The following is a 26,260-nucleotide window of genomic DNA, read 5'->3' on the forward strand; positions in this document are numbered from 1 at the left end:
GGCATCAGCAACCTTGTTTTGCACCCCTGGTCGGTAAACAATTTCATAGTCGTACCCCATCAGCTTTTCCACCCACTTCTGCTGGTCTGGGGTCACTATGCGCTGCTCCAATAAATGCCTTAAAGGCTGCTGGTCAGTCACAATTTTGAATCGTTGCCCCAACAAGTAGGGTCTCCATACCCTCACTGCCTCAATAATTGCCAACATCTCCTTGGCGTATGCAGACCATGCGGCTTTGGCTGGGCCAAGTGCTTTGCTGAGGAAGGCCACTGGTCGACCTTGGTGCACCAATACTGCGCCAATGCCAATGTTGCTGGCATCAGTGTGAACCTCGAACTGTTGTGCAAAATCTGGCATAGCCAAGATAGGAGTGCATGTCATGGCTTGCTTCAATGCGGCAAAGGCGTGGTCAGCATTGTCTGTCCACTGGAACTTATCCTTCTTCAATAGCTGCGTCAATGGCCTAGCAATGGCCCCATAGTGCTGCACAAACTTCCTGTAGTAGCCTGTAAGTCCCAAAAATCCTCGCAGTTGGGAAACATTCTTCGGCTTCGGCCAAGACTGAATGGCTGTAATCTTGTGTGGCTCTACCTTGACGCCTTCAGGGCAGATCCTGTGCCCCAAGTACTCCAACTCGGTCTGCCTAAAAGCACACTTGGACAGCTTGATGCAGAAACTTTCTCGGGCCAGTATGCTCAAGACTTGCTCCAAGTGCTGCAAATGTTGGTCCCTAGTCTTCGAATAAACCAGGATATCATCGAAAAATACTAGCACAAACTTACGTAGCATGTGCTGGAAAATATGATTCATGGCCGCCTGAAATGTGGATGGTGCGTTGCACAGGCCAAAGGGCATGACCATGTACTCGTAGTGCCCATGATGCGTGCGAAATGCTGTCTTGTGTATGTCTCCCGGGTGCATCCTGATTTGATGATAGCCTGCCCGCAAGTCTAACTTGGTGAAAATGGTGGATCCTGCTAGCTCATCTAGCATGTCATCAATGGCTGGAATCGGAAATTTGTCCTTAACTGTGGCTTTGTTGAGGGCTCGGTAATCTGTACAGAAGCGCCATGTCCCATCCTTCTTTTTGACTAGCAAAACTGGTGATGAGAAAGGACTGGTACTAGGCCGTATCAGATTTTTCTGAAGCATCTCCTTGACTTGCTTCTCAATTTCTTCTTTCTGATGGTGGGCATAACGATAGGGAGCAACGTTGATGGGTTGCTCATCCAAGAGTGGGATGCGATGGTCGAAAGGCCGGCTTGGTGGCAGGTTTGTGGGCTCCTGCACCACTGTGGGGAATTTAGCCAAGACCACCTGAACATCTGTGGGTAGCTACGGTACATCGGTGGATTGGAAACTGTCGGATGCGCGTGGCTGTGATGCTATCTGTATGGCATAGCACTCACTGCCAGCCCTAATCAGTTTCTGCACCACGTTCACCTCTGCTGCCCTAGGAGTGCCCTGCTGCATGGATAGGCGAACCTGTCGGCCCCCTAAAGTGAACTCCATGGCCATCTGCTTGTAATCAAAGATAACTTTGCCCAGTTGGGCCAACCACTGTACACCCAGCACTATGTCTACTACGGCCAAGGGTATGACATATAAATCAACAGAAACATAGATGTGCTAGATTTTAAGACTTACTGCCTTGCATTGCTGTGTGCATGCCAGGCGCTCCCCGCTAGTGACTCGCACCTCGAATGGCTCAATGATGGTAGTCGGAATCTGTAACTTGTGGGCTACTTTGGTGCTGATGAAGTTGTGGGTTGAGCCGTTGTCGATCAGCAGGCTGGCAACTTTGCCCTTGAGCATCGCTGTCACCCGCATGGTTTGTGGCCCAGCGGATCCTGCCAACGCATGAAGGGACACCTCTGGCAGATCCTCGGCCTCCACCCCGCTGTTGGCTGCAGGCATGTCATAAGGCATTTGTGGGTCTGACTCTTCATATTCCTCCTCCTCTGGTGGCTCTTCAACTTCGATCAGAAATGATTGGGCCACCTTGCACTTGTGGCCCGGGGTGAATTTTTCGTTGCAGTTGAAACAGAGGCCTTGCTCACGCCTCTTCTGCATCTCGTCCCATGATAGGCGCTTGACGCCTGGTGGTATGCGTTTGCTGGCTGCAGGTTGTGGTGCAAGCGGTGGCTTGGGTTTGGGCGCCCCAGAACTAGATCCGGCCATAGCTGGCCCTTTGTATGCCATTGCCTTGCGCGTGGCGCGCAGTTGATCATCTTTCAGTCGAGCAATATCAATTGCTTGGCGCATTGTGGTGGGTCGGTGAAGCTTGACTTCTGCAGCAATATCCGGAAATAGGCCCCCAATGAATGCCCCGATCAAGGCCTTCTCTGGCCAATCTTCGACTTGTGTGGCCACCCTTTTGAATTCCCGCTGGTAGTCCCTCAAGGATCCTGTCTGTCGCATCTTTGATAGGACTTCATCGTAGTCCACAAAGTCGGTAGGGCCAAAACGGGTGCGTACCTCCATTTCGAAATCCTTCCAACGGATGCCCCTGCCTTGGTTGTCATAGGTGCGTGACAGCCACTGCCACCAATGGCTCGCCTCGCCCTCAAGGTAATAGGCGGCATACTCCACCTTTTCCTTGCTGCTCATGTCTTGTGACTTGAAAAATAAATTGGCACGGTTGAGCCAAGAGATAAGATCCTCACCCGAAAATGTGGGAAACTGTAGGCGTGGTTTGAAGGCTGGCCAATTGGTGCCTGTAGGATTCCAATTGCCGCCTCGTGCGTCTATCTCGAATTCACCATCAGAGCCCGATTCAGATCTGTGGCTTGCTGATGCAACAGATCGCCGCCTGTGGGAAGATGAACGGCTATTGCTGCGCCTTGGCGCCTGTTGCTGTTGCTGCTCCACCAAGATGGTCAGATTCTGTAGCGTCCGTTCCAACCGTGAGAATTTTTCGTCCATGGTGTTGGCCATGTTCTCCAAATTCTCAATACGGTCCTTGTGCGTCTGTCCTCCCGCCATTGTTGGATGACCGTTGGATAGACAACTTCTGGAAACGTCTTCCAAGCACCGAGCTTCGAAAAGAGACTGTGGGCAGACTCTCAACGAGAGCACCAATGATGGAAGCCCTGGTTCCCGGAAGGGTGATTTTTGCCTAACTATCACAAGATAGAAGGTAGAAATCGGGATTGTGAAGAACACTTCACTAGTTACGTTTTTGATTTCTCATTAGCCTCAAATGAAAGGAGATCAAAGCCTTATATAGTGGCTGGCAATGACCCCTTAGATGCCTAAGTACATGAATGCAGATTTCTAACTTAAGCATCTACATGAATGCAAGCAATAATGCAATGCATCAATGCTGGAAATAAAGAGATACATGAATGCTGAAAATAAAAGAGCAATTAAAGGAAATACATAATGTATGCAATTATGTATCTATTAAAGGAGCCAGATCAAGTGAACTGACTTGGCTCTTGGTCTTCATCTGATGGCTGGACGAAATGGGCTGATGGGCCTGCTGGACTGGGCCTGTGATGGGCCAGGTCTGGTGGGCTTCATCATGCTGGGCTAGGCTGGCCCCTTGTGGCTGCACTGTGGGCTGACTGTGCATACTGGTGCTGGGCTGGGGCCCCAGATGGCACCTGTTGGTGCAATGCGTGGTAGGTTGGGGCCTCACTTGGCGCAGCATGCTTGTCATTGCTATCGGGTTGCTGAGAACTCTCGCCAGTTGCGCCAACTCCCGTGCTGTTGTCCAAGCCGGGTGCGGCTTGAGCCTCAAGGGTTGAGACTTGAGATCCTAACACTATCTCACACCCTAACGTATACATGGTGCACCAACGACTAACTCTTACTGTGGTTAGCGATATAGTGTTCTAACTGTTACTCCATTTAACACACATTTCATACAAACATTTAGTATTATCAATGCCACAAGTAATATATCACATACAAGTATCACCAACCACAATCCACATTAACAGGAATGCACTCAATCACAGATGTCAATATGCGCAAAACAAACAATATGGATTCCAATTTCCCCGTATGCAATTTACGAATGAAATCATGAATAATATGTATAGAATACTAGAATAACAAGATATATGAATGCAAGAAATACCACTATAATACGATTTACCCACTCACAATGTTATGGAAGATGCAGGATTCCCTCAAACGTGTCTCGGCTGAGGCACGTCAATGTCACTTAACAAAATCACCAAATTACATGAAAATTAAATAAATATAAATATCAAGTCACCCAACATTTGGACCAACCCATGGGCTGCCACAACGGGCCCAAAATCCCAAAAATAAAATAGCTTAACCAGCCACATTGTCGTCGCCACCGGCAACCACCGCTGACCCAAGATTCTGACGATCAGAACCCACCATTTGAAACGCCTAACCAAGTGGGTTAATATATCTAAAAATGGGGTAAATCTAACAGTTTGATTTTTGTAGATCTAACTTTTAATTTTTGACCAGATTTAAAAAAAGCTCACAGCCAGCTGACGTTTTCCGGCGATCTGAGGTGACCACTCAACACCCTTAACCCCATTGACTAACATACCCAAAAACTAACAAGTCCAACGACTAGATCTTTGTAGATCTAAGTTCAAAGTATCGATCAACCCAACCCACATGTATAAGATCCAACGGTTGGATCGCACAAAACAAGAGATTTACAAAGCATTATTATAAGAGAAAAATGAGAAAGAAAGAGTAACGGCATATAAGAAGAAGAGAAGGGGGAAAGCTGGAGCCCTAAGACTTTTATACAGCCACATGGACCTAGCTGGCCCTCCTTGGGCCCTCACAAATATAAGGCCCGAAAATTGGGCTTTACAATTAATGAGAAGTAAATTACATAAAGAAATGTGGATAAGATGTCTCCAACATTACATCATAGATAATGGGTGAATAATAATTATTCACTAATATTATTAAACATTTTCAGCATTTAATTTTATCATCATTATTCGTTACCATGTAACTCCCACAAATGTTCAATTAATGCATTACCAAGTGCAAGGTGAGCTTCTTATCTTTGATTTGCCTATGTCAAGCAAGAAATTGTTGAAACCAGGTCATTTCATCTACCAACATATCTACTTCAGGGATTGGTGCTTCCATCCAATTTGACATGTCTGCATGCATATCGTGTTCATCCTCAATGATCATATTATGCATTATGATGAACGCAAATATTATGTCATGCAATACATGTTTATTCCAATAACGTGTTAGTCCCTTGTGAAGAGGAACGCCAATATTTGGTGTATCAATACAAAGGTTTTCTGTTTTCAAAACTTTTTCAAAAAACCATAAATAAGAACGCAGTGGAAATAAGTTCACCTTGCAAGACTCAGTATCAACAACCATATACAATAAAATTGAAACCAAACTATAGAGGGTTTAGAAGATATACCTCATTATCATTTGAGTCCAATGAAATGAATGAAAATCCTCCCGTGGCAACTCCTTTACCTGCTAGATAACTCTCGAAAAATGCTTCCAACTGTTCGGGATACTTACCGGATGACTAATCTGACCCCCGAAAGCATGAGGGGCCTAGTTAGTCCACACTACGAGTAAGGGATGAATCTTACTACTTAACCTATGTGCTAGCCAAATTAAGTGTAGGAGATGAAACTGAGAATGGGTTCAATTCTAATGCTTTCCAAATCCAATAGACTTTCTAATGGATATGATTGCTACTCTAGCAAATGGCAAGTTCAATGGGAGGGTTTAAAGAGGCTTTGGAATGAAGAGAGATTGTTATGGCCGAGAGAGAATACAAAGGAATCAAAAATAACCAGCCTCTTTGATCTTCTGATTCCATCCCTTATATATAAGCCCCATAAACCCTAGACGTCCTAAAACGGGATAAATTGACAAGGAGAGAGAGGAGAAAAAGCTGGGGAAAGAGAGGCGTGCCCCAGACATGTTGTCTCTGTCGTCGTTGTCCTCCTCAACGTGTCTATCCAAACCATTATAGAAACGACAAAAAAATTGACCAAAATCACGATCTGCCTTAAGAAATGGTCGACTAGTTTCGAGGAAACGGTTGACCGTTTTGCAAGGTCCAATCGACCAACTTTGTCACGGTTCGATTGACTGAACCCAAGAGCTAGTCGGCCGAATTGTCTCTCTTTGCAAATTTCATAAATTACATAACTGATGCCCCCATTAACTCTTAACGGCATGCCCGTCAACTCTTAATAATTGCTCCTTTTGATTTAAACCTTGATCCTGATCCATTAACTCTTAATGATGATCACAACTTTCATCTTTTGATCAACCACTACACTCAGATATGCATGTGACCTTCTAGTTTCACTATTAAGCAACAATCAAGACACGTTAAACTATTTGACATCAACCAAACACTTTGGTCTATAACGAGGATCTCTCCATCTCTTTGATGTATCTCGAAAGATCTTGAATGACAACTAACATTATGTCAAAGTGATTCTAGCGATAATAAAGTCTTATTTCAAATAGAACCTATTTATGTTTTCGATTCCCATATACTATAATCTCTCCATCAACTAATATTCCAATCGAATGAGAGTCATTGACTGATTAAACTCATTAACTAGATAGCTATGACAAAATCTAGCATGTTGTGATTGAGATGACACATCGGAACTCCTTTCAACATTGAAAACACATTTCCAATCATGTGCACCCTAGCTAAGGGTTTGAGCAATCACAACCACCATTGATCGCATAGAATGTTTACCTCACACTAAAGGTCGACGCATCTAATTAGCAATCACCTGTCTCCATACATCATTGCATAAAGACCACACAGTGAATCTCTCACCCGAAAATTAGGTGGTTCTTAGCAACGGCAAATCTTATGCACTAGCATATAAGACAACTGTGTTGTCTCCAGTTTAAGAACTAGTAACACTATCAACGCTAGTGAAAGATCATAAATCCTCCCAGCCATGTGATCTATCACTTGTGTCATATTCAATAAAAGTTCAACTAACACCTACCCACATGTCCACTATATCTATCTCATAGATTATGGCATATGACTCACCATCCTTTATCATTAGTATCTCGTGTTAATCAAAGATAGTAACCCATATGTCAGTCGGTAATTGATTAATCATAACCCACTTCTAAGAAATCTAATGACTGAGAATTATTTTAAGAAATCCCTTATCCAAAAGTCTTCGTCACATATTCTTAACACTTAAAAATAAAATTTCATTAGGAAATCTAAGGGTTCATTCATATATATACAAATTGAAGAGGTATGAATAAAGATATGACCTTAAAATATAAAAATATATTTTATTATATTTATAATATTTACATCATTAGTCGCATAATACAATAGTTAGATACCATCTAAATCTAGCATTAGGGCACTAACACTTACACCTTGACTATTGCAAACCGTGACTGAAGAACTCTAAATGTGTGTTCTACGTCTTTTTTGCATGCTTCTTGTTTCATCACAAATGATTTTTTTTTTTACCTTAGGGATCGTGAATAGTTTGTACAAGAGTATATCATTTAAGATATATATCATCGGCCAAGTAATAACCCATGTTGTACTCTTTTCCTTAAATGATATAATAAGTCGGAGGAGCTATACCTTTAGCAAGGTTTGCGAATAAATGAGATGTCTTCAACACATTAATGTCATTGTTGGAGCCATGCAAATCAAAATATGCATGTCATATCCAAATATCATAATCAACTACAGCCTCAAGAATAATAGTTGGAGATCCACTACGTCCACTATACTGTCCTACTCAAACTGTTTGACAATTTTTTCAAGTCTAATGCATATAATCTATACTTCTTAGCATTCCTAGAAAACCACGTTTCTCACTTATTTGAAGCAACCTTGCAACATCATTAGCATTAGGTGATCTTAGGTAGTGCCCTCCAAACAACTCCACAATAGCTCAACAAAATCTCTTTATGCTTTCAATTGTTATAAACTTTTCGATTTTAATGTACTCGTCTATAGAACCAGTCGGTGTACCGTATGCCAGCATTCCAAACACAGCTATTATATTTTGCAAACCAGACAATCCAAGTCTGTCAAATCCATCATGCCATTGTACGAAGTAGTTATCATGACTTTCGACAGCGTTGACAATACAAAGGAATAAACTTTGACTCATTCGAAATTGTCTGCAAAACATTGATTCAGTATACCATAAAAAAATAGCCAGCCCAAAGATTACATTCAACATCTGTTTGCCCACTACAGATCACTCTACGATCAAGAATCAAGCCTCCATGACTTACTTGGTTGTTGTCTTCTTGATTGTGATAAACCATAATAATGTTAGCATACACATTCATTAATGTTGTTTGTTGTGCATTAGACACTTGCTTTTGTGCGTTCATTGCTGTAATGAGATCAAGTTCATCTTTAAAATTTGAGAACGAAAATGAAGAAGATATATGAGACGGATCAACTTTGAAACTCATTTTGAAGATAAATGTAAAATGGATTATTTTCACTTTCATGAAAGGTTGAAAATGAAATAGATGATAATGTGCTGCCTTTTATAATAGAAAAAAAAAACTAAATAAAAGTAGGAGATAAAAGTTAGGTAGTGTTAGTTAGGTAGTAAAGTCAATTGTGAAATAAATGAAAAAAAATATACATAAAAGAATGCAAGACAATTAGTTGAAATATTAAGCGAAAAAAAATTATGAGATAAATAGTTAGTCCAATTAAAAATATTAGTTGAAAAAATGATATGGATAAAAAATTAGGGATAAACAATTAGTTTGATAAAAATTAGGTGAAAAAGTTAATTAAAAAGTTAGTTAGAAAATTAATTATAATAACATATTTTGTAAAAAAATTAAAAAAATTATGAGTAATTATTAATTTTTTTATAAAATGTGACTAATTATTTTTAATAATTATATTTTATATTAAAGAAATTAATTAATATTAGTTAAACCAAAATAATTATATTTTAGCGTTGAGAATGTTGGGAGTGAAAAAAAAAAATTAGTGTTGAAAAATTTAGAGTAGATTCCTTTCTGACATCAAAAAGGTGTCAAATTTAATGTCATACATTGGAGATGCTCTTACAGCTCCATATAGACAATACTTGCCCACAGCTAACACCACCAATTATTAGAAGTAAAAATAGATCATAATGAAATGTTGACCATGTAAAATACTATTATTGCAAGAGAATATAGCATATCTCCGGTCAAATTGTTTTCAGAACTCGTGCTCTTCTTCATCAAGGTCTTGAACCCATAAATAACCAGATGAAAACTAGATCCACATTAATTAGCTTGATGACATGAGAACCTACGAAACTAACTCCAAATTTATCTAAAGGGAAGAAAGAGTGGAAGAGCTATGCCTTGGCTAATGTGAGCTGCCTCAGATTGTATTTCGCCAATTCCTTGTATTTTTCCACCACCCCTATCAAGCACATAGTCTGTAGAAGAAAAAATTCACACATATAAACAATTAATATAGGATCACTGTCATGGAAGCCCAAACACATGCATGCTAATAAATATCAAGCACACAGAAACAAGTCTCTTTGTGGGATCAAGATCATTAGAGCAAGAAGGGAAACGAAAAATAAAGCTGTATAATGACAAATACTAGAACAGGAAACTTTCACTTGTCGCCAAACATGATAAACATATTCAGAGTCGGTTGATGCTATTCAACCAAGTACAGGTTGTTCTGCAGAAGTGCTATCTGACATACAAATACCAATTCGGCTGGACCAAACAATGTCACCAAATGGGAAAACAGGAATAAACACACCGAGAAATTTCAATGTCAAGTTATGCCAGTTAGCTCGACAAAATAATATAAAAGAGTTCCACCCAACCAGTGTAGTCAAAGGCAAGAGAGGCACTCAGGTCATTGCCAGGCAAGGCTCCTTTACTCAGGTGCCACCTAGGCAAGTGCCTCATCGGAGGCGTTGAGGCCCTCAGGCGCATGCTTGGGGCTGTAACAAAGGGAAAAAAAAATGAAAATAAAATATAATTGTCTCTGAAAATCAGAGAATGCACACCAATGTCCCGGAGGAATCTAATAGGAAGAGGAAAAATGAGAAATCAAGTAGAGAAAAGCAAACTCAACCTTGTTTATCTGCTGCTACATTTTATGCCTTTGCTTGAAAAATATTAAAAGAATTTGCATTTAGGAATGTTCTAGATGTTTCATATTATAAGCATTTTTTGACTGTCTTTTTTATTATTAAATATATTTATGTTTCATATTATATGCATTTTTTTATTGTCTTTTTTATATTAAATATATTTATTATTAATTTAGCACCTTGTTCAGCTTAGGCAAAGCACTTTTTTGGTGCCTAGCGCCTCAGGCAATATGAGCACCATGGCACCTTAAGGGCACTTTTCACCCTTGACTACCTTGCACTCAATAAAGACCACAAATTGCAAATCATATGATATGCCTAGAATTCTGTGAGCACGCAGCAGAAGTAACTTAATTTATTAAGTTGGGTTAATTCCATTTTGCTACCCTACAATTTACTAGTTTGTATCAAAACCCAGTCAAAAAATGTTCAAAATTACCCAAGGTAGGAGACTAGAAAAATTGCCAAGCCCAGGCCTGAAACTACACTTTTATTATGCAAGTACACTTTCATGAGGAATTGAGACAACCAGAGTGTATTTATCGTGTTCCCTCCTTTTCATGCTCAACTCTTCCTACAGCAGTAGCCCTCTTTCATTGAAAACAAAACAGAAGCAATTATCTCAGATTTCTAACTTCAGTAAGTTGGTCCAGATTTCATTAGAAAGAGGCTGACCATGGCTCATCCACAACACAATACTAAAAAGCTAAATGTTAAATGATAGTAATTATTTAAAAAGGTCCAAAACAATCGAAGCATCATAGACCAGTTATAGCACACACTGCCATCCCATTGAGATAATTCCCAAGATTAAACTAAAGCTGATAATTAAATTTAAGAAGGTGCTCAATTACTTTGTTTCAGGATTCTCTAATAATCTGACTAACATGTATGACTTGAGTACTTTCAGTTACAAGAGTACGAACTTAATAAATGCTACTATAAATTCTTTTCTTGTTACTCAGTTTCTCACCATTAAGGTGGTGGTCAAGACTTCTGTGGTGATTGTGGCAACTAGGACAATTGCATTAGTTGACTAGGATGTCAAAGAGTTCTACTCAATAAGTATACTCATTGTGGCCTAGAGCCACATGTTAAGATTTGAATACAGGCCTTCTCTAACTCAATGTCTTAAGATAATTATGCAGCCATTTTGATGCAGGTAGCATAAGGAAAATTTCAATTGTTAAATTTTAATTTATTCTATCTCTGATATTAGAATCTTGCATTTTGTTTGAACTATGTAACTTGAATTTGGCTGAGCCCATATAGACGGATAAGGGCTTGGTATGTTGTTGTAGTAGTAGTTATGTAATATGTAACTTGAATTTGGCGACCCCATATAGTGGGATAAAGGCTTGGTATGTTGTTGTAGTAGTTATGTAACTTGGATTTTTTTGCTACATTCTGTAACTTGAATTTGGTAGTCTACAAATGGGTATAATTTGTAATATGCTGTATTACATTGTATTTTTTTAATAATATTTAATTGAAGAAATTTCATATTTTAAAGGTATAGTGCGAAATTTTGAGAGAGAAGGTGAAAGTATAATAATTAGAAACTGTGGAGAAGATTTTGAAACTAGTAATGGGGGTTTGGAAACTTCATGGTGTGCTGGTTTTGAAACTCTGTGGTTTGATTTCAAAATTTACTTTAGCAAATTAAAATTTTGGTTATTTGACTATGGCTCAAAATTCTGGGTGAGGCAAGGGATGGATGGATAATTCAAGTTGACATGGGTTATGTTCACAATTTTAAGACGAGCCCAAAGGCATGTTCAACTTGAAAAATGGTCAGCCCAAGGGAAAAATAATTTAATGTGACCATTACTGTCAGATCTGAGAGTGGCAATTTCGGTAAAATTCAAAAGAAATTGGAAGTAGAGAGAGAGTTGGGAAGAGAATCAAGAGAGAAAATGAGAGAGATTAGGAAAAGAGGGAAAGATTCAATCTTCAATTCCTGAATGAATCCCATCCCCTTACAACTAGCCTTTTATAGGCATACCTGGTTGTTCTTCAGTTATTGTAACTGAAGCTCAACAAACAAAGCAACAGCCAGGGCATCTAACCGAATTACAACAATATGCAGCCCAATTACAATATTATCCTTCTAATATCATAGGGTCGAGACAAATCCCCCCCTCTTGAATGACTTCTTGTCCCCAAGAAGTGTCCAAGCTGACTATGGATCGGCAGATCAACCAGTACCAGCCTTTACTGCCTTTCTCTTCTGCGCTTCTTCATGGGGCAGTCGAAGAGTAGCAGTGTTCGCAGCCATTGAATGTTCTTCCTCCGTCTTAGTTCTGTCTTTAAACTCGACAGCCTGAATCGAGTTTAACTGAGCCTCTGGAATCGAGTCTTGAAATAATTTCTGCCATGCTTCTCTAGCCATCATCTTGCAGCCACCGGTTTCTTCTTGGAGAACAACCTTTTTTTCACCTTCTCCCTTTCCTTCTTCTAATCCTTCCATGTGCAATAGCAGTCTCCAACATTGGTGGCCGGGACTGAATTTGTCTCCACATTTAAAGCATAACCCCAACTTCTTTCTCTGTTCCATAGTAGAAGATTTACCTGTATTAGAGTTAGGATAATCTTGAGAATTCCCTTGATTTTCCTTCCACTTGTTTACTGGACGAAGGCTGGACTTCCATGGAGAACATGTACTTCTTGACAATCATTCCCAATGCAAGTTCTTGGAGCCTGGCTTTCTCTGCAGCCTGCTTGACGGTGGCTAGTTGCATCATCTTCACAGTTGGCCTTAGTTTATCATCCAAACCACTGAAAAAACTGGACACAAAGTAGGATTCATCCAGGGTTGGGTAAGAGAGAGCTAACAATGATTTCAGTTCCTCAAACCTGATTAGATAATCATCCACTGCACCTTCATGTTTCAATTTGTCGAACTCCTCTACCACGTTTGTCATTGCTTTTTCATCGAAGTGAACACAAAATTCCTGCCAATTCAATTTGGCCCTTTCGCTACTCCACCCCTGAAACAACGCATCCGCAATGTCGTTAAGATGTGCCACGGCCAGATTTACCTTTTGACTTTCGACCACACGGTAATAGTGAAGGAAACTTTCACAACGCCAGATCCACCAAAGTGGCTTGCCCCCATCGAATGCTGGTATTTCCAGCCTCAACATCGAGGTATTGGTCTGGCCCGTATATCCCCCACAATTGGAAGCCCCTACTACGAATTCTGGTCAATCCTATGTGTCCAGAGGATCCGAAGTACAGCTGTGAATCCCTGCTCCTACCAAGATCAGAGTTGTGACTGTTCTTGGGGGGAAATCTGCCAGCAAACTTGCATGAGGCAATCTTGAAAATAAACTCAAAACAGTACTCAACTGTTGCCCGAACCCGGCAAACTCCACCCAAAGACTAGAAACATCCTCACAAACACTAGTAATCTCAGCCTTCACATTTTTCTCCACCGACATCAACATATCTTTGGTCGCCACATTCTCGGCCCTGCCACGACTCACCTCCTCCTGCATTTGGCGAAGCCCAAGTTCCATCATTTCGAATCGACCCTCCAGTTGCTCCTAAGTTTGGCAGAGGCCAATCTCCATTGTATCCAGTCAGGCTTCCAATCGTTTCATTCTTGTTCCTTCTGCCATATCTCCACCGACTGCCACCTCTAGTTGACACGAATTGCCTTCTTGTTCAGCCTAATTAATTGTCTCGATAGACCTACCTGCCGCCTTCGAATCCCATTGCCAACGAAACTCCCGCACCAATCGTGAACCCCTATCTGTTCGCGTCACCACCTTCGATGGAACTCTCGCACTAGTTGCAAATGCTTGTCTATCCATGTCGTTGTCGATGTGCTCATCTATCGACCTACTTTCGTCCGACTGCCAAGACCGTCGACTCTGATATCAATTGTCAAATCCCCATATCTAACAGTGGCAATTTCAGTAAAATTCAAAAGAAATTGGAAGTAGAGAGAGAGAGAGAGTTGGGAAGAGAATCGAGAGAGAGGGTTGGGAAGAGAATCGAGAGAGAAAATGAGAGAGAAATTAGGAAAATACGGAAAGATTCAATCCTCAATTCTTGAATGAATCCCATCCCCTTACAACTAGCCTTTTATAGGCATACCTAGTTGTTCTTTAGTTATTGTAACTGAAGCTCAACAAACAAAGCAACAGCCCGGGCATCTTACTGAATTACAACAATATCCAGCCCAATCACAGTATTATCCTTCTAATATCCTAGGGTCGTGACAATTACATATACCGAAATTAATGGTTGTGATTCATCGAGGGAGAGTAGGGAATTGTTGGTAGAGGTATACGGGTTAATTATGTGAAGAACCTAAAAATGCCCCATGATCCTAATGAAGTTGGGATGAAAAAATACATGAAAATTATTAGTAAATAATGTTATGTGCAATGCAGTTGGGGAGGAATTGTACACAATATGTACAAAAAGGGTTTCAACCTTTCCAATATAATTCTGGCTACCAGAGATCAGACATCTTAACCTAAAACCAGACTGAAAATTAACTAGCCCACTGCCCATATACTCACACAGCATGCAAGTTTCAACAATTGAAAACTGTTAAATAAGATAAGTAAGGGGGTATACCCTAACCCTAACCCTAGCCGTCGCCGCCCCCGCCGTCAACCGACTCCATCATCGCCGGTCGCTTCGCCCGCCGTCGTCATCACCGCTGGTCTCTTCATCGGCCGTTGGTTTTGCTGGTCACGCGGCCATCGTGACTCTCCTTCTGCAGATCCGGCCATCTTCTTCCGGCTACGCCCAGATCTCGCCCTAGTCGTCGCTACGCCTGCCCAGATCCGGCCATCTTCTTCCGACCGCGCCCAGATCTCACCTTCACTATCGCCGCCTCTACCCAGATCCGGCCATCTCTCCTCCACCGTCCTCACGTCTGTCCAAATCCGACCATCCTCAGGCAACTCCAGCTCTGGCTATTAGTCTTCTCCGGTGACTCAGCTTCAACTTTTGTGCGCCCAGATTTGTCCAGATCTGTCGTTGCTCCAAATCTGATCTGCTCTAGATCTGCAGTACTTTCCACATCATGGCTTCATCTCCAACTCACTCTTCATCCACAAGCCGCTCCACCATGTCCACACCTGTGACTATTCCCCATTTTTCGAGCACACCAGTTATTACCACGGAGAAGTTGAGTGGACAGAATTATTTCGCTTGGTCATCTGCAGTTGAAATTTGGTTTCTTGGCCATGGACATAGCCTTGAGGATCATTTATCAAAGACTATTTCAACTGTTCCTAAGGGCAATCAACCTCTTTGGCGGAAAGCGGGTGCCCAGTTATTAAGTTTATTGTGGCAGACCATTGAGTTGACCTTGATGCCGATATTACGACCTCTTCGAGAGTGTAGAGCCCTATGGACTAGGGCTCGTGAGCTGTATACTAGTGACATCACTCGTATTTATGATGTGATTGGTGCTTTATTCAATTTACGACAGGCTGATTTAGATACGACCACATATTTGGGTAAGCTTCAAGCTTCTATTATCGACCTTAACAAGTTGATGCCCTTTGATACTGATATCAAGAAACAACAACATGATCAAATGTTTATTATCTTCTGTCTTCATGGCATTCGACCAGAGCTTGACTCAGTTAAGACACAGATTCTCGGCAGTGCTTCTCTCCCTCCTCTAACAGAGGTATTTGCCAAGCTACTTAGATCCTCTTCCATTACTGCTGATCGTGGCATGTCCGCACCTGGAGACCACTCCACCCTTGTTACGACCCCAACTGATCGTGGTCGTCCCCAGCCCCAATGTTCCTATTGTAATTGTCTTAGTCACACTAGAGAGACTTGCTATCGCCTACATGGCCGTCCACCTCACACAGGCAACACTGCTAACATGGTTGTGGGCGCTTCAGATAGTCAGGCATCTATCACACCCAATGATTCCTCACCAGTGACTATCTCTGAGGGGGAGTATGCTCAATTTCTTCAGTTCCGGGCAGCACAACAGGCTACTTCTTCACTTGTCACATCCTTTGCTGACACTGGTAACCCTACTGCTTGCTTTACTAAGTCTTCATCTTCTCTTGGCCCATGGATCTTCGACTCCGATGCCACCAATCACATGTCTGGTAATCATTCTCTCCTATTTCATGTTCAAACTTCGCAGTCTCTACCTCCTGTTACATTGGCTGATGGCTCTCAAGCCTCAATCACGAGTATTGGTACCATGTTACCTTTTCCTACTTTACCATTATCATCTGTTTTACATTTACCACAATGTACCTTTAATTTGCTCTCTGTCAGTCAACTCACTCGCAGTCTTAATTGCTCTATAACTTTTTTGTCTAATTCTGTTCTTGTGTAGGATCGAAGGACCGGACGAATGATTGGCACGAGGCTTGAGTCTCACGGTCTCTACTATATGTCTCTCCCTGCTTCTTCAGTGGCGTGCACGACGACAACTTCCCCACTACAAGTCCATTGTCGGCTAGGGCACCCATCTCTTCCCAATCTCAAGAAGATGGTTCCCAGTCTCTCTAGCATTTCTTCCTTAGACTGTGAGTCTTGTCAACTTGGGAAACATAGTCGTAGTTCTTTCCCAAGTAGAGTTAATAAACGTGCTAGTTCTCCTTTTTCAATAGTCCATTCAAATGTATGGGGTCCTAGTCGTGTCAGTTCACAAGATAGTTTCCGTTATTTTGTAACATTTATTGATGATTTCTCTCGGACTACATGGTTATATTTAATGAAAACGCATTCAGAGTTATTTTCAGTCTTCACTACATTTTGTGCTAAAATTAGAACATAGTTTAATTTGCCTATCCGTGTTCTTCGTGGTGATAATGCTCTTAAATATTTGTCTCTCCCATTTAGATCTTATATGGCATCTAATGGGATTCTTCACCAAACCTCGTGTCCTGGAACCCCACAACAAAATGGGGTAGCTAAACGCAAGAATCGTCATTTAATTGAGACAGCCCGCGCACTTCTTCTTCATATGCAGGTTTCGTTTCAATACTGGAGTGATGTTGTCTTAACTACATGTTACTTAATTAACCGCATGCCATCTTCTGTCCTTAATGACCAGATTCCTCATTCCATTCTTTTTCCTCAGGTTGACCTATATTCTCTTCCTCCTCGTATCTTTGGGAGTATGTGCTTTGTTCACCATCTTGCCCCAGGTAGTGATAAGTTATCCGCTCATTCCATTAAATGTGTTTTTTCGGGTTATTCCTGCCTTCAGAAGGGGTATCGTTGCTACTCTCCTCAATTAACTCGATATTTTGTTTCAGCGAATGTTTACCTTCTTTGAATCATCTCCTTATTTCCCTTCTTGGTTTGCAATCTCCGATTCTGTGTCTGTTGGGTTACCTTTGCCTGTCCCTTTTCTTAACCTTACATCATCTCCAATGTCTCTCGCCTTGATCGCCCCAATCTTCAGGTCTATCAACGGTGTCCATAACTCGTGGCCCAACCAGCACCGATTGTTGTCGCTAATCCACAGGAGTCATCTCCTGACTCATCCCCTGTGTCGATTTGTTCTTCCTCCTCTAGTCCGTCGCATTTGACTTTTAACTTACCTATTGCTCTTCGTAAAGGTACTCGCCATCTTATTTCCCATTTTGTTAGCTATGATTCTTTGTCCCCTAGATATTCTGCTTTTATTTCTTCTTTATCTTCTGTTTGTCCTCCTAAATCTGTTCCCGAAGCTCTTTCCCATCCAGGGTGGTGGGTTGCTATGGTCGAAGAAATGTCTGCTTTACATTCCACTGGAACTTGGGACTTGGTACCTCTTAAGTCTACTGTTGGTTGTCGCTAGGTTTACACTGTTAAAGTTGGCCCTGATGGCAAGATTGATCGTCTTAAGGCTCGTCTTGTTGCCAAAAGATACACTCAGGTTTTTTGTCTTGATTATTGCAATACATTTTCTCTTGTTGCTAAGATCTCCTCTGTTCGCCTTTTCTTGTCCCTTGCTGCTTTCATTGGCCTCTTCATCAACTGGACATCAAAAATGCCTTTCTCCATGGCAATTTACAGGAGGAGGTGTATATGGAGCAATCTCGTGGCTTTGTTGCTCAGGGGGAGTTTGGGTTTGGTGTGTCGCCTTCGAAAATCTTTATACGGTTTAAAACAGTCTCCTCGAGCTTGGTTTGGTCGATTTAGTTCAGCTATTCTTGAGTTTGAGTTAACTCAGAATGAAGCTAATCATTCTGTTTTTTATCGTTCCCAGTCTAGCCGCCACATTCTTCTAATGGTGTATGTTGATGATATAATACTTACAAGGGATGATGATGTTGGTATCACTGAATTGAAGGCACATCTTCACCAATAGTTTCAGACTAAAGGCATCTATATTTCTCAGAGGAAATATGCCTTGGATATGCCAGAGGAGATAGGATTGCTTGGATGTAAGCCTACAGATAACCCTATGGATCCAAATATTAGGCTATTACAGAGATAGGGGGAGCCTCTTTCTGATCCTGGCCGCTACCGTCGACTAGTTGGGAAACTTAATTACCTCACAATCACTCGTCCTGATATTTCATTTGCTGTGAGTGTGGTAAGTCAGTTATTGGATTCACCTTGTGACAGTCGCTGGGATGCAGTGATCCGTATTCTTCGGTATATTAAGGCTACCCCTGGTCGGGGTGTATTGTATCAAAATCATGGGCATAGTCAGATTGTGGGATATACGGATGCTGATTGGGCAAGATCGCCTAGTGACGGGAGATCTACATCTGGATACTGTATATTTGTGGGTGGAAATCTAGTCTCTTGAAAAATTAAGAAACAAACTGTTGTCGCCAGATTCAGTGCATAGGCTGAATACAAGGCAATGGTCGTAACAGCATGTGAGCTAGTGTGGCTGAAACAATTAATTGAAGAGTTTCGTAGGTTAAGTCTATGCAATTGGTTTGTGACAACCAAGCTGCAATGCATATTGCTTCTAATCCTGTGTTTCATGAGAGAACCAAACATATTGAAATTAATTGTCATTTTGTTAGAGAAAATGTGCTCTCTAGGGATATAGTTACAACATATGTGGATTTCAACGATCAATTGGCTTATTTACTCACCAAGTCGCTTAGAGGGTCTCGTGTGAATTATACTTGTACCAAACTGGGCATGCTCAATATATATGCTCCAACTTGAGAGAGAGTGTTAAATAAGATAAGTAAGGGGGTATTAGTGTATTTATTTTTAAGTACATGTATGTATATAAATATGCTTGTGATGTACACTTATGGTAGAATACATACAGTTTATTTTATACATATAACAAAAACTATTTGCCTCTAAAGAATAGTCCCAGGTAGCTATCATCTTACCTTGACAATTTGAACCACTATATTCTTATCTGGACTGTTGAGATCAACCTTGTGAGGTGCCGGAACAGATTTTGCAACTGCATTGACAATTTTCATTCTGTCTATACCAGTATTTGCCCGGGCATCATATAATACCGCAAACTACACACACAAACAAAAAAGGTAAAATAGTTTAAAGATTTTGCTGTTCCAAGCAACAGATTATAGTGCATGTTTAAAAGATTCAACCAACGTTAACAAACAACAGAACTGATTCCGAATTTCATATAATGCGATGCCCCTTTTATCTGGATGTGGAGTAGGATCACAAATCAACATTAAGTGACTTCATATAGGTGCGATTTAGTTATGAGATACTCCCCCTGCCCCCCACCCCCAACTAAGTAATCTCACCACAAAGGGAGAGAACCCAAAATGAAACATCTAAAATCCATGACATGATGTAACTGGCCATCAGAAATTTTTAGACATATTTGTCTCAGATAAATGGTGGAATATGCATATTTGTTTTAAGTTCCAATAAGATTCTGTGCAACAACAGTTTTTATTCTTTTTCTATTTCAAAAAGAAAAGTGCAGAGAGAAAAAAATAAGGGTAAGATGAGCTACTCCAGCTCAGATATTGTCAACTCGGGTACACTGGAACACACTCTATTTAGGATAGGAAACACGCACGCACACACGCACATTAATAGGATAGAAATAGAAACAAGAACAAACAATAACAGTATTGAAATATACAAGAAACAGAAACCAAACTACACAAGAGAACACCAAATTTATCTTGGTTCAGATCATCCCTTGAGATGACCCTACATCCAGCCTTTAAATCCCCAAGAGCAGTCTCCTTCACTAATTTGAATGAATCAGTACGCAAGCCTCTTTCACGAGTACAAACTTGATCACCCGAGATTACAAAGAACTATCATGAACTAGCATTTCCTCTCATACGATCTTGCACTCGCTAATCATGCCTTGAGTGACTACCCCCTGCCCTCTTATTTATAGACATAAAGGGAGGATAATACAATGGAATTAACCAGGTAAGTTATTACCGGTTTTACCCCCAATATATTTAGTTACCGTTAGAAGACCTAACCAACTAACTGAGTACCACTTTGACATTTGACTTGCCTCCACTGACTTCTAAGAACTTACTCGATGCAAACTTAGACAACAGATATGTTTCTAGTAGATCTTCTCTGGACTTAACATTTATGTCCGATGTATCCAATTAGCACAGTGATTCAAAGTTAACATATTTGATGGAACAAACATCATATACGTTATGACCAAAAAAGAACACCCCAGGAGATTTGCATCATCAATTGTTGATTTTGCTGCAAAAGTTCGGTCAAGTAAAAGATTCATCATTACAGCCTTGTAGATGCACAGAAATATGTTCGCTGTGCATGCATCCTTCTCAAGGAGATTACATTTGTAATTATTTTCATCATTGTTATCCAGTGCAATATTGCTTTGCATGCATATATGCATTCTTTTTCTTTTGATAAGTCACTGATTCAGACAATCACCCGATACATAGGGACAATTAACCCCATTTAAAGAGAAAACAAGTACAAAAAAGAGGTGCAGGTACAAGGCTCTTTTGAAAATTTATCAAAACAAGCAAAATTTATCAAAACAAGCATGTAAATGGTGTCAATTGGGACGCCATTTACATCCCCACCCATGCATAATGCCCAAAAATTATAGCGAAGAGTAAATTGGCATTATAATATTCATCACAATGAATCCCCACACAACAGCTGGAGAAGAGATTGCCAGGTAGGCATGAGCATTTTGGACTCATTCCATTAGACCTCCTCTCCAAAATTTTTACTTGGCACCATCACAACTTTTTTATCCATTTGTTGACGTGTAAAGGACAAAAGTATAGCAGGTAATACCTTGTGTGCAGTTTGAGTTTCCACAGGAAAATGCTGTGCAATGAGTGGTTTGATTGCTCTTGTAATCTCATCTTCCGAAGCATAGCATGTCACCTCAATTGGTAGCACTCTTAGCATAAATCTGATTAAAACCGGATTGTAAACCATTGAAACATGATTTTTCATGTACTAACCCACTAAAAATGATAAAATTCAGGGCAGTGAATAATGAACCTTGACATGTGTTTCCGAGTCGAGGCAACTGATGTCATCATATGTTGCACAATTTCCGTGGGGCTTGGATCTCCATCTCTCTTGCGCATTTGAACAAAGACAACACCATTGCAACCTGAATCAAGGTTGAGAAAACGCCTCTGTTCCAAAAACGACGACTTGTTATGAAACCAAACCAAATATGGCAAAATCTGGAGAGCAAATCTCTGACACCTTTTCTTATCTTCATTACATATTTAAATTATTTCGGCCGTAAGTATCTTTACTACATGGATATAATACCTGCCCTATTTTGTTTGAGATCACAGTACACGATACACCTAGCACTTAGGATCCAGGAAACCTAGGCTCCTTATTAATGCCCCTCAATTACAACTGAACATCAAATGTTTGAAAGATACCATCCCAATAAAGGGAATTCAAATAATTAATATGCACTCAGCTATCCAGCAAGCGACATGAGCTCTGCATATAAAAGCTAAACAATAGTATACACCTATGCACTCAACCATCCAAGAATACAGATAAATTTGCAATAACTTTTTCTCATTTTAATTTCACAAAAGAAGTCAGTCCAGTAAGAGACCTTTTATACTAGAATATTGGAGGGAAGACAATTTTTTAACTCACCTTGCTTTTGTCCCCTAATTCCTCAAGCTCTTCTTCTATTAACTTGTCCACAGATTTCTCCACTTTATCATGGATGGCATGTTCACACTTTAATGTATCTGTTCCCAGACATTGCTTCTTCAATGGTAGCTGATCACCTTCAACTGCTTGACTTTTTTGACATGCACTATTCTTTTCTTTGTCATCTACATTTCCTTCCTGTTCACAAGGATCCACGGTTGTATTTGCAGAACTTACATCATTTGCATCACCATCTGCATGAATTCCTTGCTTATCTTTGTCATCCTCCCCATCCTTTGGATCATCATCCTTGTCATCCTCATCAGAAGAATCAGAATATGTGAATTTAGTCTTTTTATTCAAAGGTATTTTGGGTGTTTGTCCAAGTTTTGCGCCTGAATCCCCCCTGTGAACTAGCTCTTCATAGAACTGCACCACATAACCACAAGAGAACTGAGAACATCAGCAAAGTGGGATGCTAACACAATTCCACCTCACACGCAAGTGTAGTGATTGTTTAGCATGCTGATGACTTTGCACGTGGCAATTAAAGTAATTGATTTCTGTACCCCCTATCACATATATAAATGAGTTTAACACCCTCCTCAAAAAAGTTTAATCCAGCGCCAATGAAAATCATAACTTAACTGTCATGATTCATGCAAATGAACTAAAAAATAGGCACACATGGAAACACTATATCTCATCATGAAATGAAAAGATGTGATGCTTTACAGAAAAATAACATAAATAAGAAGTAACAGGATAGATGCAACAAGCAATAAAGAAAACAGTACAAAGTGTTATCAAGGCTGCTCATTTCATTCAAAATCAAGTGTGCAAGGAACAAAATGTTGTTTGGATGGTTTTCCGGGCAAACCAGAAACAGAAATGCCTTGGAAACATGATGAAACCAAGGGAAAAATGGGAAACATTAGAAAATAATTGGAAACATAAAGCAAAGTTAATATATTCATATTTCTAATGTTAGAATATGAGTAATTACACGTGTTTGAGGAGTCCATAGTTCTTTGAAGTTTTATTGATGTTGTCAGGGTACTGATGTAAGTATGCATAAATTATGATATAACATTCCCTTGACCCTCACAAAGCAGGAAGCCTCGTTCACTAGAGATGCCTTTTTAATATATGTGTATATGTGCACACTAATGAAATTATTACAAATATATACATATGACAGCTTCAAAAGTGGTTGAATATAACATATACTTAGTAGTCTAAATATAATTACTATAGCATATTACAGTTACTAATAGTTAATAACTATTTTACTACTTGTGTGCATGATTTTATTAATTATCCTATACTAAAGCATAATAATATTAACTATCTTATTTCTAATACGTAATAACCAAAAAATAAAATATCATATTTTTACAAATGACAACTAATACAAAAGTAAAGTACCATTATAATAAGTAAACTATTAAAGAAGTAATAATATATTAATATATACATGTATGTATATAAAGAGAGGGTGAGACCCAGGTCTCTTAGAACGGTCATGAGATTTTGGTCTCTTAGAAATAATCAGAGACAACTAAGGGAGAGAGCCAGAGAGAAGCACAGAAAGAGATCGGTTGCCTAGGAGGAAAAATGACACAGAAAAAGCAAGCAGCTCATTGAAAAGCAACCAGATGTTCACAATGTATATTCATCACACACACTAACAAGAGACCAACCATCATGTCCTTTACGAACACATACTGATTATGCCCAACCAAAGATTCACAATGTGATGCCCAACAACAGTTCTAGGTTCTTTTCATACCTGTTTTAATCATCTCTTTCTTCTCTCCCTCCAGCGTCTCCTAGTCCTAGGATTTGATGTTTGTAGAATTTTTCAATCCCAGTCTAATGTCTTGATCAAACCATGGTAGTTTCAATTGAAACAGTATGAAAAAGGCACCTTCTTTATCAAAAATGTGAGTTTTGTTTCCCCACTTCCTTTACAAATTGGTCTCCTTCGAAATCAAAGGGTTTTAGTCACTTCAACCGAAACCACACAATACCTTGTTACTTACAAACATGAGCAATCAAATGTAGACTGAGGATGTTGATATGTTTTTTTAATTAAAAATAAAACAAAAAAGGGCAAATTACACCGTCTTTGCCTGAAGTTTGCTAAAAAGGAGACAAAATCCCTCATGTTCTATAAAGCATTTACTAAACCACTCAAGTCATGCCACATGATCGATATCCTACACAAACTAGCCTCTTTTTCAACTTTCTTCTTCTCCCTCCCCTCCAGTTCTCCAACTACAACCATGGCCAACTCTCCTCTTCCCATCTAAAATATCTCCTCCTCCCTCTCCTCTTCAAAACCATAGTACCCTCAGTTAGACCACCACCAGCAATGTACAGAAACCCCAACCCATATCCAGAAATAAATCAAAAATCAAATCCAAAACCCCCCACCCTAATAATCTAAATAAACATGAGATTCAAACATCCAAAAACCTCTGTCCTCTCTATATATCAGAAATATAGAAACTCGTCGCTTTGTAAATCAACAGTAGTCATAGAAAGGTTGAAGGTTTTTTTCTTTTTTCTCTTTCTGTAGGGAAAGAGAAAAGGAGCAGTAGAAGGGTAGAAAGCGAAAGAGTGAGTAATGTGATGAGAAGTACATACGGAGTCAATAAGGTTAAGCGATTCATTAGCGGCTTGGCGCTCCCTTCCACCATCACAGGTGATGAAGAAACCCTCGAGTCCTGGGTGTATCGGGTACAAACCCTTCTTCTTGGGCGCTTTGTTGTGTGAAATATATCGCTGCTTCCTCTTCTTCCCATTGGTACCGGCAGTGGTTGATTTGCTTTCGGAAGCCATTGGAATATTGGAGGATGGATGCTTTGTTCAGTTCCTCTTCTTGGCTGCTTGGTTGTTCGACTGTTAGGAGAAGTGTACGAGAAAACTGCGAGCTGGACAACCCAAAATATCGCAGCCCACGCCAACCTTCTATTGTAAGTTTGTAGCGTACTCCGTGTGATCTATTTTCACAAAAAATAGATAAATAAATTATCTTAATGTAAAACATTATTTTTTTTTATTATTATTATTTCATAAATTTATTTATTAAAAAATTATTTTCCTGTCTTCACTTAATGACTTTATTTTTTTAAAAATATTATAATACATTATTAGCACTAATTTTTATTTTACTAAAGTATAAAGATTCTTTTTTTCGATTGAAATTTGTATTAAATATTTTTTTTATTATTTGTGTTATGCTCCAATCATGAGCCCAACAAGAAAATGGGTTCACAATTGATTGAATAATTTGACTAAAAAGTGGGCCTACTAATTTAAGTGGATTTAGAAACTATGAGTTGTACTGTTTTGTACATAAACAATAAACAATGTTACAGAAATTTTATAGAATGAGATATATCACAAGAAATTAGTGATATATTGAAGCAACATTGTAAGTACCCCTGTCCGGATATCCCCAATCACCCGAACGGGAGCGTCTACGGGAAGAGAAAAGTAATAAACACAAGACGAAGACCACCCCGACATGCATACATAAAAAAAAGAACAGCGAAAACAAAGCTCAAGACATGCATGCACTATGGATATCCCGCTAACACAGCGGTCACAAGATAACTAAATAAACACAAACTCATATGCCGACATACACAATACTCGAGAAAAGACTTGGCACAGTACAAAATAATAGAGTAAATTCAACTTAGACATCAGAGTGGATAGGGATTGACAGGACTGCCTATACACCGCACTAACTCTGCCACTAGAGCTGACCCCCTTGCCATGGCCCATGCTGCCACTACCTGAAATGATGGAAAGCAAGGTGAGTCAAGAAACTCAGCAAGCATAAGGAAATAAAGGCTGAAGGCTGTAAAAATCCAATAAACTCTTCCCAGAATAAACCCCCAGGTACACACAAGCCATGAGACGCTACAACATAACAACACAATAGCATAACATAATAAAAGCACATACCGGTCCTCGGGGCCCACATAAGACACCTGGCACCCAAGTCTCATACCAACCTGTCGCTGCCCTGGACGGTAACAAATACCTCCAGCATTCTGTGCGCGCCATCCCGGGTCAGTACTCCCGCCACT

General features: G+C 40.1%; 1 protein-coding gene across 1 annotated transcript; it reads right to left on the bottom strand.

Annotated features, from left to right (window-relative positions):
- Nucleotides 1-9,131: 9,131 nt before the first annotated feature.
- Nucleotides 9,132-25,115, bottom strand: LOC127797999 (uncharacterized). Its single transcript, XM_052331264.1, has 6 exons — nucleotides 24,807-25,115; nucleotides 22,155-22,583; nucleotides 21,525-21,664; nucleotides 21,312-21,432; nucleotides 19,403-19,543; nucleotides 9,132-9,419 (listed from the first exon to the last, which is right to left on the bottom strand). The coding sequence occupies exons 1-6, from the start codon at nucleotides 24,999-25,001 to the stop codon at nucleotides 9,336-9,338; spliced, it is 1,110 nt and encodes a 369-aa protein (XP_052187224.1). The 5' UTR covers nucleotides 25,002-25,115; the 3' UTR covers nucleotides 9,132-9,335.
- Between the last annotated feature and the right edge of the window lie 1,145 nt (nucleotides 25,116-26,260).

Source organism: Diospyros lotus, chromosome 3 (assembly GCF_014633365.1).
Source record: "Diospyros lotus cultivar Yz01 chromosome 3, ASM1463336v1, whole genome shotgun sequence".
NCBI classification, from domain to species: domain Eukaryota; kingdom Viridiplantae; phylum Streptophyta; class Magnoliopsida; order Ericales; family Ebenaceae; genus Diospyros; species Diospyros lotus.

Excerpts from the sequence above, each read along its gene's own strand:
- LOC127797999 (XM_052331264.1), bottom strand. The coding sequence starts at position 25,001 with ATGGCTTCCGAAAGCAAATCAACCACTGCCGGTACCAATGGGAAGAAG. Across the intron at positions 22,584-24,806 it reads CGCTTAACCTTATTGACTCC|TTCTATGAAGAGCTAGTTCA; the intron begins GTATGTACTTCT and ends TATGTGGTGCAG. Across the intron at positions 9,420-19,402 it reads TAGTGGTTCAAATTGTCAAG|ACTATGTGCTTGATAGGGGT; the intron begins GTAAGATGATAG and ends TTTCTTCTACAG.